At 44.0% G+C, this 19826-nt stretch overlaps 1 protein-coding gene across 13 annotated transcripts in view; it reads left to right on the forward strand.

Annotated features, from left to right (window-relative positions):
• Positions 1–19826, forward strand: part of LOC105281406 (calcium/calmodulin-dependent protein kinase type II alpha chain) — a 110680-nt gene that overhangs the window by 23301 nt on the left and 67553 nt on the right. For all 13 annotated transcript variants that reach the window (XM_026968501.1, XM_026968497.1, XM_026968496.1 and 10 more), the window contains exons 2-3: positions 7925–8019; positions 17496–17555. In XM_026968501.1, the coding sequence (XP_026824302.1) occupies positions 7925–8019; positions 17496–17555 (155 nt within the window). The remainder of the gene's footprint in view (positions 1–7924; positions 8020–17495; positions 17556–19826) is intronic.

Raw genomic sequence — 19826 nt, forward strand, 5'->3', positions numbered from 1 at the left:
ATTTTGAATGTTATACATCGATTTCGATGACGTTTCTGATAAATGTGTGTAACGACAAAATAATTGTTTAATTGTTTCGATTCTACGTGATATGATCGATTATTGACTTTATCACTAGACCGCAAAAGTTTATGAAATCCAATGACGAGTGCAAATTAAAGCAATCGGGTAACGATTGCATCGCGTACAGAGTCGCTTAATTACAACAAAATTTTCTTGAAGATTTCTTGAAGACGCATCTCAAATTAACCTACGAGCAAGGTAGTCACTTGATATCCGAGTTTGAAATTGAGAAAGCACTCCATTGTTTTAATGCAATGATGGTGTTAATCGCTGCAACTCTATTTTTAAATGATAAAGAACTATAGAACTCTTAAAAAAAAGCTAGAATTCTAATTACAATCATGGAATTCTGATGTCGAGTATCACCTGCAAAGTGATACTAGCTTCCGCATCTCGTTCATTTCATCTATCGTAATCCGTAGCAATTTTTTAATAAGACGATAGTCAGGGCGACGCGCGACTGACGGTCGTTACTCGTCGAAATTCAGGCTTTTTCCTAAACGGCCACCGCCGTAATAAAGTAATGACTCGTTGGAGCAGAAGCGGAGCGAAGCGAGTTACCCCTAGGGAAATTATCTTGCCGACTATCACTTGGGGGTGAGGGGTGCATTGCCGTCGAGCCGACGCCACAATCCGGCTTTCTATCCTTATACGAGCGAATAACTCTTTCAGGACTAGCGAAGGCGGAAAAACCAGTCGTCCACGTTCCATCCGCCAATTACGTGCAATTTTTTTGTTGCACTCGACAATTTGGAAAGTCACGGTTTAGTTTCAGTCAAACGTGCGCGTCTTCTCGCGTGCTCGATTCTCCGCACGCGATAAAAGTACAACTTTGCGGACGTATAAAAATGCAAGATAAGAAAATGAGAGCGAGCAGGAAGTGCCACGCGTCTTCTTTGGAAATTATATTTTTTCTTGAGCATGCTTTTATGTACCGAGATAATTAAATTGTAAAAAGACTTTGGTACGAGAACTTTTCTATAAAGTACGAAATGGTTGGAAAGAATATGCGTACTTTTTTTAATAAGCAAAGCGTTATTTAGAAAAGTAGCTTGAACTGGAAGTTCTTTCTTTCTGACATTTACGTCCGGTGTGTTTTATACCGTGCTTTTATTCAACATTGATATTTTGTCCGAGAAATTATGATCTCTCTACCAAGAGAGTACTTATCCAACGCGCGACACTTAACACAATTTAATTACTATGTTAATTAAGTTTGTTCTTGTAGCAGAGAATGTAGGTAGAAACATCATGTCGTCGTGGCTTGTACATTTGCATACTTCGTGTATCAATTAAACGTCAAGTTTCTCAATCAAATTCCCAATATCACGAGCTATATGGATTTACCCCGAGCTTTTTCAATTTTATATCAAACACAGTCGCTGCCCATCCACTATTACAAGCGCGAAAAATAATTATTATTTATTCAAATCACGATTGTAGCGCGAGGTAATATTTTTCCATTAACTGCTGTTGTCCATGTACCATTATACCCGCCGGTATTAAAGCATTCCGAATAACCGGATGTACGTATGCAACCAATTTCATGGCACGTATATCCGTAACGCAATAACCAGAGAAGTGCCATGTGGAATTACGAGGGTGAACGCTAACGACGCCCGCTGGTATTAGATCTACGATATCGCAAATATAAAAATATTACGAAGTAACGTCCTTTCCGGATTAATCATTTCGCCAGAGAGAGAGTAGTGATTTTCGGGAGAGAAAAAATACTTTTCACGAGATTGCACGTTTCCTTCTCGGTGATCACGCAGAGAGAGTGCGATAGTTGCACGCTGCTTTACGAGCCGCTTTACGCGCGTCCGAAATTTTTTCCCGTTACGAGTTGCCTCGTATTACACGACGGCAGCGCGGAGGTTCAACTCCGAATACCGTAATACGAAGGCCGTATCCTTGCGGCAATTTCGCCGAGGAGGAATAATGTGGAAGCCGGCTAGTCGGTTAGGGGTTAATAATAGCTCCCGATGATAGGAGTCGGCCCACCCGCGGCAGCAGACAGTTCTGCATTTGCGGTATTTGCATGCATGCACATATACATGTGCGCATCGTGCGGACGTATGTACGTGCACGTTCGCTACGCATACATACGGGGTGGATCGCATACATTCGCGATCGGTCGCGATGCAGCGACAGAAGTAGGGCGGATAGGTAGGGTCGCTATGCAAAGTGCAGAAGCGACCACGTTTTACGACGTACCACGTGACGCGCGATATAGGGAGGCCCGACGCAGCGGGTCCACAGAATTCTGCGGGATCTGCGCGCGCAAACATCCGGTGAGACGCACGCAGCCCTAAAACTTCTTTCGACACTACTCTTCGTTCTCTTTCTCTCGTGTACATTTACTTTTCCGCCTTGGTGGTGTTTCTTGGTAGATTAGTTCACCCAGCTCTCGCGGAGATCGAAAACTAATTTGGGTAACGGAGAGGGTAGAGAGGATCATTTTCGGCAGACCTATAGTGCCTATCCGATTGGAGGTCTCGCCGCGGAATCCAATCGGCGAAAGTTCGCTAAAGTTAATAAGGATCGACTACTAGCAGCAGCATAATGGTTATTAACTTTATAAGATTCGGGATGGGAAGGAAAGCTCGACGCGTCACGAGGTACAGTTCGTTCATGTGGTTGATCCTAAACCTTGAATCTCACATCGGATTAGATGACGTTGGTTGTTGGTATAACATTCGCCATATAATTGTAAATGCATGAGTTACGTATATCCGTCGCCAATTATGGTGCTGTTATTATATAATACATTGTTTTATTCGTTTCGTAATTAAGAGGATCAATCCCTGGAATTAGATTCCATTTCACGAAATCGAAAAGACAAATGGTGAAATAATCGGACTCGGAGTTGCCTAAAATAAAGAATAAAGCTCCCCTCGGCTTTTCTTGTCGGCGGTCTCCCTAAACATTAGTTGGACCGCTGTAGAATCGTGAAAACCGTTTCAGTGGAAAAACGGCGAGGGGTCGAAGAAGGTGATAAATCGAGCGCGATAAGATGTCGTGAGGCAGGAAGGTATAAGGAAGGAAGGCACCCTTAGGGACGTGCAAGCGAGCTGTGTGTCGATCCAAGAGCGAGCGAGTATTTAAAGGCTGGTTCGTGCTGCAAAGACGCATCGCTGTTGCCATCACTGCCATCATCGTCGTCGTCGTCGTCGTCAAATGGCAGGACGCTTCTCTTTGAGGATCCATCGATTGCTCTAGTTCCACGTCGGCGAGCGAGCCGACTCGTTTCAAGGCCGACTTCTTCCGTTCCCTTGCATCGCTCCTGCATCCCTCTGCTTCGCTTTTCCCTCACGTTTTTCTTTTCCTTTTTTATGCCGCAACATCTCCGCCTTTTGCTCCAGTCTCCCGTGGTGGTCCTTTTTTATCCCGTTATTCACCTCGCGCGTTCTTCTCCCTTACGTCAATTTTGTCCGTTTACCTTGCGCTATTCTTTGCGGCGCAATAGCACACGAAGGGTAAAAAGTTCTGCGACAAGGTATTCTTAACCATGGAATGAAAGCATCAGACATGTGTTGAGTGCAACGCCATAAAAATTCAGTTTCATCTCCTAACGTTTCTTGCTTTCCAAGATTAATGTTCTTCGAGGCTGCTTAGGTACGTCTTTCTATTTTATTTGGGAATTCTCTTAAGTACATTACACTGAAATGTACTTTTATCTGTTGACAAAGTATCGCACAGTACAATATGAAGTTCATGAAAAATTCAAATCTTTGCCTTAATAAAGAATGTTGCGGTACTGCAAGGGTTAATGGCTTGGAAAAGGAAAAAGATAAAAGAAAACGACGTGTACTTCCGTCTCGTCTGCATATCTTTCTTCTTGCCCCGTGTTCAGTCCTGCATCTTTTGCTGCTTTCTCATCGCTGCCTTTGTACCGTGCTTTGTATGTTAATCCACAAAGACGCGATGGCCAGTTCGCGCGGTACATCGTCGCGCGACTTTAAAAATTTAAATTTGGCTCCTGTGGGGGCGAAAAGGGAGGAACCTTCGGTGCTATTTGTAGCGCGGAAAAGTGTTCCTCGCGCACCTCATATCTGGAAATAACATCGCCTTAAACTGATTTTACTGTGCGAAGTAGCTCGAGGTGGTAGATCAAGATGTACCTTTTGGGGGACATTATTGCTTTGGCATTTTGAAATTGCATAGCTGGCATTAATTTTACAGTGATCTAACAATTACATTTGCAACAGGCACTTTGTGCATGTTGATCAATAATATAAAATCGAGTGAATTATTCCTGAATAATTTACTGATATGATTAGAACATCTCGTGAATGCGTCTGGCTGATTGTTGTCGACTGGATTGTTCAGATTGAACGAGATTTAAATACCTCTCCAACGTGACTCCGCAGCTCTCGGAACGCTAAATACATTTCTCAGAGTTTAATTTCCGATTCCTGATCCTCGTGCGTAGTTAAACGCGAGACGAAAATTGCATCATCGCTTTGCGTCACGGGTATGCAACGGTGATGCAACTTCACGTCGCGTTGCACTCGACGCGCGTGTTTTTCCAGCGTATTTTTCTCGCATTTCTGTTCTCCACCTGTTTACATCCGGGTATTTCTTTATCCGGTGTCTTATTATCGTCCCATTGTCACTTTCGTTCGACGCGCGCAGAATGCATGATCACGGCATTTGCATTTCGCGGTTGCGGTGAAACGGCGCTTCGTCTCGCGTTGATCGTCGTGGGCTTTTGTCAATTATTCGGCCATCTGTCGCTGTGTTGCTGCCAGAATGAGAGAAAGAGAGCCACATTGCACGGTTTCTCGTTTTAGTGAACTGCAGCCATCGCCCGGCCTCGTCGCCAAGTCGATCACTCGCCAAGCCGAAAAGCGCGCGATCAAATGTTTTGCGCATTGAATATTAACATCGAATGTTAAAGGACAGTTAACGAGACCATCCACGAAAGGTTTCCTAATGCAAAATCGATTGCCAGCTCGTTCACGAACTCGTTAAAATTAAACTGGGGCACGCTCGGACACGCTCAGCGTGTTTCTACCAGTTGTTCATCCACGTTGATCAATTTATTTTCTCGTAGGCGCTTTTATCGTCGCAATCGATGCTTTTGTGAGAAGAAGCGATCTCTGGAGCGTCGATTGAAACAAATGGCGGGTGTACGTTCATTAAGGTTCACTTCGTTACACCGGTGTTGATACTCGCGGTATTCGATACCTCGCCGATGCGTGACGGCATCGATAATCCATAAAATTCAAGCGCACCCGATCGGGAATGGCGCGCGCGGGGGCGTGTAGGGGATGACGCGCGGTGCGAGAGTAGGAGCGCGACATTAAATAATCGTCGTCGTCCTGCCTCGACGGTATAATCTCGTAAAGAGCACGTGAGCGGAAAAGCTACCGCGCTGCTGAAGGGGGCTGGAAAAGCGGCGGCGTCGGTGGGATTGACGGTGGCGAGCGTTGGTGAGGATCGACGCGGGGAGAAGAGAAAATCATGAGGAAGGAAGGTGGGAGGGAGAGGGTTGATGCGCGCCGGCAGCCCAGTAGAGCTGGTGGCACAATCTCCGGTAATGATTGGTCGTCATGGAAACGAGCCAAGCACTCCCGCCTCGCCCTTTTTCCTCTGGGCAGACCGAGCGGCGTGGCAGTCGCGACGGCAGCAGCCAAGCCATCCGGCGCGGCGTGCGTCGCGACGCGATGCGTCGCGTCGCATCGCTTGGTTGCTGCTGCAACGCGGCGCCGACGCCCACGGCACCGAAGCACCTCGAGCGTCCGCGCGCACCTCGCAGCGAAGTTAATTCTTTCGCTGCAATTGTTATAAAAACAAATCAAAATTTCACGGAAGAAGCAAATAAGAAGTATGAGATGACTTAGAAATTCCTAGGCGTTTGGCGGCGAGAATTTTTAGTGTTCGATGCATTGATCTCTCTCTTCAGTGAATTCTACGCGATTTAATGCGCGTGTTTACCGCGCACGGAGAACTGCAACTTATTTGGCCCCGAGTTCCGAAGTACTTAACGACTGCGATTTGCACTCAAGAAAGAATCGTCGCGACGATAAATTCTGCCAATTATCCGGTGGCGACACATCGAGCTTCACGATTCCATCGGTAGCCGTTTGCGCTTCTCCGCTCTGTGATGGACTGCGGCCGAGTTGTCAGCCAATCTTACCTGATTCGTTTGTTCGTTCTTACCTGATCCGAAGCCAATTACAAGCGTGCCGCCGATCGTTTCTTACCGCCTATCTGTCCGTATCGGTCCGACAAGAACGACCAACAACAGCTGACAGTGACACGTTGACGTCCAACGAGCTGTCGACACTGGTCTCTTCTTCCACTCTTCTACTCCCTTTTCCCGATTTCTTTCGAACCAGATTGTCAGTATAACCTGTTACAATCGATGAATATTTTTATATTCTGAACCTTTTTATCGCTTTTCCAGCTTCCAAAAGTGGAGAAAGGTTTCTCGAGCGAGTTGCATTTGGCAGAATGAGAGATTTCGTTTTTTCATTCAGATGAGCGATAACAACGGCAGATTTTCGCGTTAATTCCGAGCCCGCGATCCGCGCTTGCTTGAGAAACGGCAATTTAGGTCTTCCGGGGAATGCACGCTCAATGGGCAATCTGTAATCGCTAATCTGCCGCCTTGATCGACGACGCTACAGAACGCTCGGGGAAACTTTAGCAGGCCGAAGTTTCTTCCCGGCGCCCCGCACGCGGTTTTCCAGTCGCATGGATGCACAACACGCCAAGTATGTCGTGGTGTGTGTACATGTGGGTGTATATGGGTAATCGAGAAAGTTTAGTTCCCGTTTAGTAAATAGAGACGCCGGATATACACGACTGGGTGAATTCTAGGGGATGTGGGACCTTACACTCGCCGAGTCCGAAGGACTCCGTAATCGCCGTCTCGTTACAGCGAGCCGGCTTTTTACCCCGAGAACCGTTTAACGAATACTCCTCTGACGCCATCGACGCGTAATCGCGCTCGTTGCCGGTTTATTTTTAGAAACGTGGAGGTGTAAAACGAAATCGACCTGGCCAAGCCGGCCGACGTCATCGTTCCCTCGCAGATTGCAGAATCGTATTAATTTCGGGCATGTCCTGCGGTAACGTTTCGACCTCCAACTCCATTTTGCCTCCTCGCTAAAAATTGTCTGGATTTTGTGCTTTCCGACATGCAAATAGAGCTTTCAGCTGTCTTTGCGTTTATTCATCTGACAGAATCCGCAGTCGATATTATCTGAATAAACATTCGATGGTGTTGATACGCGCGACGAAAGATCTCTTGCGATGCTCCAGCGCGATGTGGATCTGTGAGATATTAAATCATTCACTATCTAATATTTGTAATGACAGGATTAGATTAGACATATCAAGCTGAGGGTTAGTGATTTTATTGAGTGAAACGTTTACATGACGCGAAGCTATTGAATATTAAATATTTTCAATGCAAGCATAATTACCATTGCTGATAGCTGGTGATTATTGAATTCAATTACAAGCTGTAACGCGTGTAATTGTTTAATGCATTAAATTCCTATAACAGTTTGTAACATTGCGATCAAAAAATATGTACTTTTAAAAAGAATTTCCTACACAAGCTTCTTACACAAGTATGGAAAATATTAATGTTTATTATGTCTCTTATTTAATCATGCTTTATTGAATACAGTTTCGATATTTCACGATTCATTAATACGACTTGTAATTGCAACTTTCCGGCGTGCTCCCGTCCCTCCGCTCCCTTCTCTCTCTTCTCGTAACTCATTTATTATTTTTGATATTACATTTTAATCTGCATTGGAGCAGATCTATGCATATTGTATTATTCTGCTAAATAACAATCATATTTTGCCATGTAATAATGTTCTCGTGATTGTTTCAGAGGTGCCTTCTCCGTGGTTCGGCGATGCGTGCAAAAGAGCACCGGTCACGAGTTCGCTGCAAAAATCATAAACACCAAAAAGCTCTCGAACAGAGGTAAGTGACAGTCGAGCGCATCGATCGAGCTTTGTGCGTCGCATCGAATATTCGCGTCACTTTTAATATTGCATGTCATTATCTGACAAGAATGGTTTCGACCAACCGATTTATTTCCCGTCTGTTGTCCCGAATGTTGACTTTAATTGACGTAAAAATTCGCACGATTAAAATTCAAACAATTCTTGTTTAAAGAAATATAGACGTGATTTAATAAAATATATCTCGTAGCGATCGAATAATTGATGTTTTCTTGTGAAATTTCTGTATTTGACATTAATAGTTATGTAAGTTATGTGCTGGTTTTCGAATAATTTAATATTCTCTCTCTCTCGCTCCCGTTCTCTCTCCTTTCCTCTCTGAGATACAATTACTCTAAAATTCATGGCCTCAACGCGTGGGTCGGGCACGCATTAACGTTACGTGCATACGTAGACACTTTGAGATTACACGTGTTTAATGCCCCCCGCATATATACATATGCATAATATTACATTATACATGTTAGACGCGGGGTATTAAGCCTGGGGTCTGTAATTTCGAAGTTTGCAGCTTGCTGCGGCACGCGAACTATGTGTGGCATGCATCGGGAATATTTATAAGCGGATTAATCCGCGTATCGTTTCGACGAGAATCGATGAGTTATTGTCATTAGATTGCGCCCGACAGGCTCGCATTTGATAGCTAACTACCTGTTACAGTATGCATGCAATAGATCGCGTAGATTCACCCGTATATACATGCGAAAATCATGCGTTGTCGTTGCTGGAAAACTATAATGGAAAAGATACGAGATTATAATCATCAAAAACGTTTCAAAAGGTTTTAAAAAATGTTATTCATTTATTTCCATCTTCCAAGACGTGATGTTATAAAGGTGCATTAACTGCCGGTGAACGTTAAATTGCACGGACGATGAAATTACGTTTCCAAGGAATTCCCATCGCTGAAAGGCGCCCCGCATTCAGGCACATTTCAGGCTCGTGCCTGGAATAGCATTCGGGAGAGAGGATGTGCTTGTTGGGCGTACGACGACTGGTGTAAAGGCTGTTTCCCGCTTTCTTTAACATGGCATAAATACATAGTGGAAGGCACACTAGGTCGAAGACACGGAAGGAAGGCTCTCTCCTGAAACGTCCGAAACGCTTCCGAGCCAACAGCGCCCGAATCGTCGTCGTAAATTTCCATTGCAAAAGAGCTGCTTTCGTGCCGCTCGCGCGGTCGTTCCTTTCGCGCGGAAAATACATTTCTGCGCACTGTCGCATCCGCGAGATTATTCTAATCTGTTTTACTATGTACCTTTGACACGCAACTTAGTCTATCGGAATATCGCCATCTATCTCCTTGAAGTATCTCTCAAATATATCTGAATAGAGAGATTAAATATTGAATCACGGAAGATTCCTCGTTAAAATCCTACTTTCGCTCGTCTTCTTCCACGCGATTTTCTCGAAAAACTCGTGCACGTAATTCTTGGCGTAAGACGTAGACGGAAAATGCGGGACCAAAGTTCCGCTTCGATCGCGGAATCGCGGAAAGAGAAAGAATCGCCCGCGTGCGCATTTTACTACGCATTTAAAATCAACGAGAGTGCGACGCGCCGTTGACAATTTGCCAGCGCATTCCTCTCGCGGATGCAACGTAGCTGCCAGTACCACACGGCGATCGTCAGTGCAGAAAATGCATATCGGTCTCTTTTGAGATGCGATCGCGCCCGCGTCGCGTATCGCCAGGGAAGGCAGTGCCTGGGACGGCCAGATAGAAGGGACGCCTAACGCGAGATACGATCAAACGGGCCGAATTAAACCCCTCCCCTTGTCCCTCCACGAGCGAATTTGCGCGCGAATCGGCGAATTAGCTGCTTGCATCCCGAGTGCGCGATATCTTCGCGCGATATTCATGCTCCTCCCTCCTTTTTATCACTTATCTAACTTTCCTTGATAACTTGCTCATCTCTCACTGAGAGAGACGGTAGAGTAATTGTCTCCAAGTTTGTTTTATTGATATTTAGAAAAAAAGCGTCTTAGAAACTGATAATATGTAAGTCATGTCAGATTTTAGAAGTGTTTAAAAGTGTTTCCTCGCTCTACGAAATTATAATGCGCAGTTTTATCGCGGAGCCACACTTGCCGTTTATGCTTATAAATTGGAGGGAAGTAACATTCGCAAAATGCAGATTCACGATCATCTGAAATGGCATAGCAATTCAGTCAGCACAATTAACGCAATATTGTTTTGATTACTCGATCGAACGCAACGATGCGTACGCTATCCAACGCCATTCTAATTCAGCTGCAGCGCGGATGCGGTTTCACGTACAATTGTAAATTGCGGTTAGCTACCGCGAAAGAAATTTCGTCAGGTGAGCATAATGCAATATTCACGAGCGCTTAAACAGCCGTGCAGCATTGAAACGCCGACCAAATAATTACATTACGTTAGGAGCAGTGGAAAATTAACGTGTGCTTCGCCTGAATTAAAGCCCCTCGCGCTTTTCATTCGTTTTAAATCTCACGCAAATTTCCTCGATTCACGTCGCGTTGCATATCGGGAAAATTATATAAAAATACAACTCGCGAAAAAGCATATCGATCGAAAAGTTACGTCACTATTTCTACAATTTTTTCAGAACTAGAATTTTTCTCTTTTTTAGAAATTATCTATTTTTTAATATATCAAAAGCGAGCGTTTAGAAAAACATGCGATAAGGTTCTCGTACTTGTAACAATTTTATTTTTTCGTTGACAGAGTTTGTGAAAGAATAATTGCGATTGTGTCATTCGTTTTAGAGCGCAACATTATTCACTTAAGGCAGTGTCGTGTAACTCAAACGGCCTGACCATATCTTCGGAACTCGATAGGAATCCTCGAGGGTCGCGTGTCGCGCTCAGTGTGGCAGGGCAAGAATTCTTGCGGAAATAAAGACAAAAGAACGGAGAAAGAGAGTGGAGACGTTAACGGACGATCTGACTTTCTGAGCCGTCCAGGCGCACGAATCTTGCTGGCTTTGTGCCTCGACTAAGCACGGGAGAGGAGAGGAACGTTTCCTGTTGTAAAATATTTCCATTATTGTCTTTATTTAGTAGTTTGTGGATTCGAATAATTCCAATCAGCAAACACTATCGGTTCTGACCTCCGGGTTGAAGTCGCGTTTTTTGTCAGTTTGGTGTCGACGTTTCGTGTGAACATTTCGGTTCACTTTATCAGGGGCGAGAAGTAATCTAATACTGAAGTACATTCAGCGTTTTGACTCAAACTTTGATCAGTTTTTTATGTATACTGTATTTATTAATATTAAAATAAAGTATATTCTATACTCAACTTTCTTCTACTCAAATAATAAAATGTTCCTGGTCGTTCTTATTCTTATCAGCGATGTATTTCACGTTTCACATAAATGATAATAACGGAATTTCCTCGACACGCGTGTCGAATTATAAATATATATTGCCGGTGGCGAATTCCTCTGGACCAGTCCGCATCGCTTGATCTGGATTCACTTCCGTGCGTAAATATGCATTAAGACGTAGAGAGACAGAAAGGGGGAACGTCGACAAAGAAAGGGCGCATCTCATCTTCGCCGCGATCGAGCGACTCGCGAGCACTCGGAATTGCATAATTTCCTCCCGCGAAACCCGGTGCACTCGTTTCCGTACCTCTCACTTCCTTCCTCCCTCATTCAATTTATAGCCATTTTCTGCGGGCGCGATGCGGTGAGATAAATCTATCTTCGGCAGCGTCTCGCCGGGATGCGGATGCCGGTGAGGGGTAAAAAGATGGCAGGGTAAAAGAGGAATTCTCTGCCGCTGTTCCTGCTGTCTTTCTCTCATGTCTACCTGCATCTCTCTCTCTCTCTCTCTCTCTCTCTCTTCCTCTCCTCTCATCTCTCTTGTTCTCTCGGTTCTCTCGGGTAAGAATCGTTCGCTTGTGCGATTCAGTTCAGGCCGCGACCTTGCTCCAGTAACCTCTTGACCTAACGGCGGCCGCGGCCTCCGCAATATGGCGTACGCGCTCCGCGCAACGAATAAAGCTCGCGTCGGAGAGGGTGTAGGAGAAGCGGGGGAGGAAGGATAAAAACGGCGAGCCGCGCGGGCCAATCGTTGTATGAAGAGGTGGAAGGTATTCTTCGATTTCCTCGCGATTCGACTCTTCTTGGCTGTCATTTCCCATCATTTCCGGTTCCGAGATTGCGCGGTCGAGTGTGGGGAGCGCGGTCTTCATCCCCTCTTCAGCCTCTCGCCTGGCAGGATAGATTTCTTTTGCTTTTTCCGTGCTTTTTTCGCACATTGCGCACGTGCGGCCGCTCTTCGTGCTTGAAATTATTCAAGTGCATTCCCGTGGATCACACGCGGAAGGTCGCCGTTTGTTCCTTCGTTCGTCCATTTACGCATTGTTTTGCCCTTGACGGTGGCGATCGATATTGCATTAATGTATTAATTGACATGTGCGAATTGTTGCATTCGCTAGAACATTACGGGGAAAATAACAGCTGATTAAAAATGCACCATCGACAGCGCTAACGATTCGCAGCTGCGAATAACGAGCTACAATACAATTTATAATATTGTCCTCTGCTTCTCACGGTGCATTAATTCGGTTTAATTTAATTCGATTCAGCGTATAATGTGATCAATGTTTTTTCTCTTTATCAACTTTGAATTGGCTGTTGGCCATTGCTTTTATAACGTCAAAATATTAGATCAATCAGAAAGCTCGATTTTCAATTTTGCGAATCAATTTACATGTAGTATATAAACAACAATGGTGATTACTTGGCTGATGAATACTTTGTTTCTACTGAGTGCAATAAATAAAGTATGACGATAAAATTGAACCGAACTTTTTGACTTATTCAATATATACTTCAATATGTACGAAGATAGAAGCGAAATTGTGAAAAAAATAACGTGTGAAAGCAAGAAAGAAGCGTTTGCAGAGAACTTGACATTACATAACGCTAACTAGCAGTTATAGACAATCGATTCTGGACCACAATGGAACTGTATTCGAGTTAAACTTTGACACGTTATTACAAATTGCCTCGATACGCGAACATTTTTATTCACGAACGGAACCAGTAGATTTACTTTGCAATTGATCGATATGGCTTTTTTACTATGAGCAAAAGTTATTGTATGGGAGCAATTTGTTGGGGAAACTCGTTCGCATGGCGCGATTCTCTCTTTCGGCGCGACGAATAATTAATCGCGCGGCACGGTCAAAATTTCGTCGGCGGTGATTTGAATTTCTGATTCGTGGCTTTGGACCACAAAGGGAATCACAAGAAGGCTGACTGCTACTGATACACACACACATGCGCTCGTCTCCGCTCATCGGTTTCATTCGATCTCTTTTTGCCTTTGCTTGAAGTTTCTCAGCTGATTCTCGATCGTCATGTCACGCACGCACACACCCAATTTCGTTTACAAATTAATCTCGTTCTCGTGACTCGTAATTGATTTTCTCGCGTTGTTTGTTTCTTGACAACTATATCGTTAGCAATTAATTTTCCAATTAAGGAAAGAAAGAATTTTTGTATCTTTAAATTTTTTAAAATTACTTCTCTCCAAATCTCTCTCTCTCTCTCTCTCTCTCTCTTCTGCCAATATTTTATTATTCTATTTCCCCAAGATTTCTAAGAAAAAATATATTTTTTGCGAGACTCTGAAAGATGTTTTTCGCCTAACAGGATACAAAATGCATGCGTTTTTCGTGCGTTTCACTGAAGAAGGCCGTTTCTCTCGAGGTGCCTATAACGGGACGCCTTCATTGCCGTTCGGATGAAGAGGGGAAAAAATACTCCATCACCCTGATAGAGCCTTATCACGCACGACAGATCAAGGGTGCTCCGCACTTTCTCCGCAGGCTGCCTCGCGATCGGTTTGCATAAGCGAGCGCGACCGTCAACGGTTTTTATTACTGACGCTTTCGCGTGACATTCGCGCTCCATCGGATGGCAGGTAAGCGTGCACCTCGGATGGCCGCTTTCCAAGGATCGGCCTTGCAACGGAAAAGATCAACCTCTCGGTGACGCAAAAGCGAAGCGGAACGAGCACGTCTAAGGACGCGCCCTTAGATGCTCGCCTTTGCAGCGGAGCCTTCGTCAAGTCGACGCGTTTTATCGCGTAATTATCGGAGGGGCGCAACTAATTGCGCCGGTCTCGCAAGGAATTGCGAGCTTCTCGAGTCATCTCACATCGAATGCCAGCGCACTTGTATTTCACGTGCAAGTTCTTAGCCTTTTCACGAGGGTGTACATGTAAGCCGCCTAAAAGTAGTCAGTCATGGAAGATATATATGCTTTCTAAAGATAAATCTCTATTTAGAAAAAGCGCTCATATGTGCATTGTACGCAGTTCTTCACATTTATGTTTCGTTTCGTCTCATTCGCGCCCTAAGCGAAGGGCTCAAGCGAACACGCGAGGATCACGGCACTTGTAAGTGATTTAACGCGGCATCGCGATTCACGATTTTGCAGTATACCTCTACGTATGAATTGAATTAATACGTACGAACGTATGAATTAATTAACATGTTATTATATAACAGATACGAAGAATCTGCGTACTTAACACTTGCGCTATAGCTGGCGTATAGATTATCGAGACGCAGATCGATCGGCCGCTCGTATAAGTAAGCATGGATAATTCTTATAAAAGATGCATACGCACACCAAGACAGGCGCCGCACAGAGCGTTCCATAACAGGATAAAAATAAGAAAATATATTCTTCTAACGAGCTCGATCGGCGCTACACGTAACCTGCTGGAAATGATTCGCTCGAAGAACACATGCGCGCCTGTGGTACGTGTGTGTGCGTGTACAGGTGCGTGTACGTGTCGCGCAACCTTCCTCTCGCATTTTTACCTCTTTATAGATATATATTTTTTTTAGATCGCGTTAATTATCGGGTAAGTAAAGAGAGAGAGAGAGAGAGAGGGATGATCGCAAGGGCTGTTATCCAGACGCGTCTCACTCAATTAACAAGGGTGCATCGAGACATGCTTAATATATAAATAATAAATAATCCGTCTGCGGAAGGAAGAACGGCGAATTTGTACGGTGCAGTACGCGTTCGATCGAGATGATTGTCCGCGTCTCTCGTGCGTGCAAATCTACGTAATCGAACGAGCATCTCCGCGAAGACCGCGCATTGAAACGCGTGAGATCGCTCGCTGGCTCACGGCAAAATGTCGCGTTACGTGAGTCCTCGTTACGTAACTCGATTTTTTACGTAAGACATGGCAGTGCATCTTAAAGCGTTTTAGCGGCCTTCGAGAAAGTTGAAAGCGAGATGAATAGACGGAAAAAGAGGAGCACGAAGTAGAAGATCCGCGTAAATTCGCTCGTGTGGGAGCTCGCTCCCAATTGGAATCGTGTCGCGAATGATGGCGAGGAGAGACAGAGAGCTTGACAAGACGAGAAGAGAGTCTTGATGGCGACGACGTGCTCACAGACGAGATAATCGCGACGAGAGAGTCGTCGCGTAGGATCTGAGTTATCTGCACGTTAATCGAATCGCAACTTTGCGACCACACTCGTCGGATGCAAGCGCTGCGACATCATTCCGCCTCGGTCTCAGGCACGTCCGCTTGAATTCGTCGGTCAATTTATGTGTCTCGTTGCGTATGCGATCGCGTTTGCCGGGAGCAATTGTCTCGTGACACTTGGGGAATTGTTATTCTCGTATAATTAAATCGTGATAAGCGACGTGAGGACGCGACGTACGTAATACGAAAGTTGCGCTTGCGACTTGGCAAGCAAGGGACACGGAAAGTTTCTCGCGTGAAAGCGATTTACCGGATATTAATTTTTTTGTTGCAACAGACCAACTGACTGTTCAACTAGATGTATTATAAGTGAACGTTCATTTTCCTCTTTTTTTAAGGCAAACCTCAAGATACTTTTTTAATATCGCATGTGTATTGCGGGGGATTGCACAATCTATTTTTGTTAATTTATTAAAACAATCTTTCTCTAAAATTATGCTTTTGTGTAGGAAGGTAGGTAATTTAAAATCCGCCGTACTACAACAATGTACAACAACAACGACGAGATAATTTCACGCATTGATAATTCTACGAGGATCTCCACTTGCGTATTAATGTATATTATTGCGCGATTAATAATTCACTTGAAAACAGCCGTTAAAGCCATTAAATGATCCGTTTTATATTTTATTCGGCACGCGATACGATTAACGTGTCCGCTCGCGGCCGCTTTATCGCTCGCTTGCGAGGAAGCAATTCACGATAAAGTAGCAAAGAAACTCGACATCCGCGCTCGCTACACCCTTCGCAATCTTCGATCGGTCCCTTAAGTTAAGCGAACGACCGTCGCAGGATCATAAACTACTGGTCGTGTCGGTGTTAATCATTTCCGGTCGCTACGTCGACAAAAAAGCGAGGGAGAGAGGAAAAAAGAGAAAAAAAGAGAGAAATTCATCAGCGATATTTCCGGACATGTGCACGTGTGCGTGCGAGTATGCGTTTTTCCGTACTCTGACGATGATTATCTCTCGCGTGGCTCGTGAACGACGAACGAGGCTCTTTAGCATACCGCAGGGAAAACTCGACCCCGTCGAGTAACCTGGTTTTTCCAGGCGCGCGCGAAAGCCAAGCAGCCTTCCGAGAGCACGTTCGCCAATTTGCCTAGCGTTCCTCGCGTTTTCCGCTCGTACAACCTGAGCGCTCGTCGCTTCCGGTCCCTTAAGATCTCTCTTCCTGCTTCTTTAGCCCGAGAACGGCTAACGACCGCCGCGATGAGATAACGCTATGGTAACTCGGCGTCCCAACGCTTTGTTTTCATGGTTATAAAAGAAGTAGAATTTATAAAGTAAAAACTATCGTGGTAGCGTGGGAATGCAAATTTTTTTATTACGCATGAATTTACATACATTGTTTTACATTTGACATTACAAATTATAAAGTCAGCGACACGCTAATACTCTTTTGTTTTTTTAATAAGAGGAAATATATGCATTGTTTTAAGTCTGCAGAAAGTGTAAAATTGCCGAGAGAAATTATTTTGTCATTATACGTTTTTACTGCAATATTCATTGTACCGCGTCTCGAGCTATTTTCATCAAGCGGCCATCAAATATTACGCGGCGAATCGATTGCCGATTCCACGACGTACGTAAGAAGGCAACGGGAAATGATCCTCAAAATGACTCTGCCATCGGCAAATGCAATTTTCTCGTCCCTCTTAGTGAATTAGCCCCGGGAAAACTCGTCGAGGGACCTCGTTGTGAAATTCGATTTCGTCGCGACGTCCGGCGATCGCTCGTTTCAGCCGCAAACCCACGCAATTAACGGCCGCGCGGTATCGAATCGGAATATGCTTTCACGTCCATTTGCAAAGATGTAATTTATAATTAGAACGTGCGACAGCTTGCTTTATATGCTGTTATTTAAAGTACTTTTACCGAACGCTTTTATAATATTAATCTATCATTAATGCGTTTACTGTTGCAGATTTCCAGAAACTTGAGCGTGAGGCGCGGATATGTAGAAAGCTGCAGCACCCAAATATCGGTAAGTCAATTTTACTGTTCTGTCAATTTTTACGCTGACGGGGGTTGTGCTTCAATTGAGGTGGGCACTGGGGACGACAAGAAATAGCAATCGTCCAGCAGCCTCGTCTGCATGCTAATTTTACGCCAGCCTCGAGTATGTCATTAGAGGATAATTAAATTGAGTCACTAATCGATATCGGCGGCGGGTCTTGGAACTTAATCGAAGTAGGCGTTTCGAGGCGAAATGATGAATGATCCGCACGTGACACGATCGCGCAGCGTATACGTGGCAGGCATCGCGAGTAGATACCACTCGCTTTAGTCGGACATGCGGCCCGTGCAATCGCTACTTATCTCCGGCAGTAAATTACAATGATCGTGTAGAAAAATTAAACCCTATCACGACGGATCGTTTAATCGGACATCACGATGGCAGTAAGCGATAACAATTGCATTATAGATCTTACGTGATCTATTGTGGAAATTTCTCTATGGATATTGTACGGATTATGGAACAACGTTCTCGTATGACATACATCACTGAATCGCTCTTTGCGATTTCTATCACTGCGTTCTTTCATAACGATTGTATTGTATCGAACCGATAATATCAGAGACCGGGCACGATATTGGAATTCAATAAAGAAAGAGAGAGAAAGAGAAGATATAAACGAAATGACGAATAAAGAATAACTTCACTTTTACACTCGAGTGCCTTCGGTATTCTTCGTTTCTTACGTTTCGTCCCGATCGTTGCCTTTATATCGCTCGATATTTCTTTTAATGCAGCGAAAATCTTTATGATATGCGAATGATCGTCCTTTCGAGAAATTGCAATATTATGTTCGTTTCTATCGCAAAGATAAAGAAATGTTTTCATAGAATCAGACGAATCATCTCGGAAAATGTACGTCCGTTTACGATGAACATAAATCCCGCAGTTTGAGGAAAATGAAAGCTCGCTAAAGCGTTACTTGATTAAATGGCAATCTTATCGTATATTTAGTCAAGTAAATGGCAAGCAACTTGTGCAAAATGCAAAAGTGTTTACATATCTCCATCAAGTCGCTCGACAAAATCCCCATGACAATTCTTTCAGGCAAATATTTGTATTCCTATCTTCGTTTTAATATGACAAGTTGCACGCTGCCTTTTTTCCGAACTTTCGCGGCCACGTTGTGAATGTCATCCACTCGTACATAAAGGGACGTCGATCGATCGGTGCGTGTCGACAGAAAATATCCTGGTCGGAATGGGGAGAGGACGGGTAAATTACATTTGGGATTATGGGATCTGGACACACGTTCTCAGCCGTTAAGCCGTAGAAGCTCGTTAACCGCCATCTGCTGGACTTTAATTTTTCGGCAATCAGACCCATCTGACGGTGGAAAAACGCAAGAACTCTCGATGATTCGTTTTTGGCGAGTAAAAAATATGATAGCGATATAAGTTTTTATGTAAGTACGCCGGAATTTAGTTTCGTATTGCGAACGTCTGCAAAATGTGTCATGCGCGCGTGGTTCAACGTCAAATCTCTAATCTGATGTCCGATTGCGCCGAGCGTGATACTTAAATGGCGTTTCAAAACGGTGGAAAAAGTTAAATGCCGTTTCACTACGTTGTTTCACTCATGAATAAACTGTCGTGCACACAATATTGCATGTGTGGCGTAATCTAGATAAAATGTAAATCGCGTCTCTCTCTCTCTCTCTCTCCCTCCCTCTCTCTTTTTCTCTCTACCGTATATTTAATGTATATTGTTCGAAGTGCAATTAATCTCGTGCCTCATCATTATACTCTCGACTTGTGTGAATTATCGCCTGTTTTTGTAACAATTTTATTAGGCGTTATTATATTTTACTACAAGTTAAGCATATTAAATGTTTGATGAGTCGGTTTTTTCGCTCGATGATTCGAGATATGCTTGATTGAATTACGCTGATTCTATTATCGGCGGAAGCGTGTGTGGATTTTATCTGCTTCATTTAATCCTTATTGTTTTTCAAGTACAAGAAGATAAAAAGTATCGTGAAAATTCGTTCCTGATTTACTCATTTACAACAATTCATTTCCAACAATTCTTTCGATTTGAACATTTATTTTGAATTTGCGCAATCTTAAAGTATCCTACGCAAGTTCTAGAACAATAATTTGCTTCAAGATTATGGCGTTAATAAATTATACTTAAAGTCGAATTATTCTTAAAAATTATTATAAGTTATTCTTAAAAATCGAAGACAGCGTAATTCTAGAAATTTTTCGGAACACCTCACTTCAAGGTTCCGTATGC

This window comes from Ooceraea biroi, chromosome 3 (genome assembly GCF_003672135.1).
Source record: "Ooceraea biroi isolate clonal line C1 chromosome 3, Obir_v5.4, whole genome shotgun sequence".
Taxonomy (NCBI): Eukaryota; Metazoa; Arthropoda; class Insecta; order Hymenoptera; family Formicidae; genus Ooceraea; species Ooceraea biroi.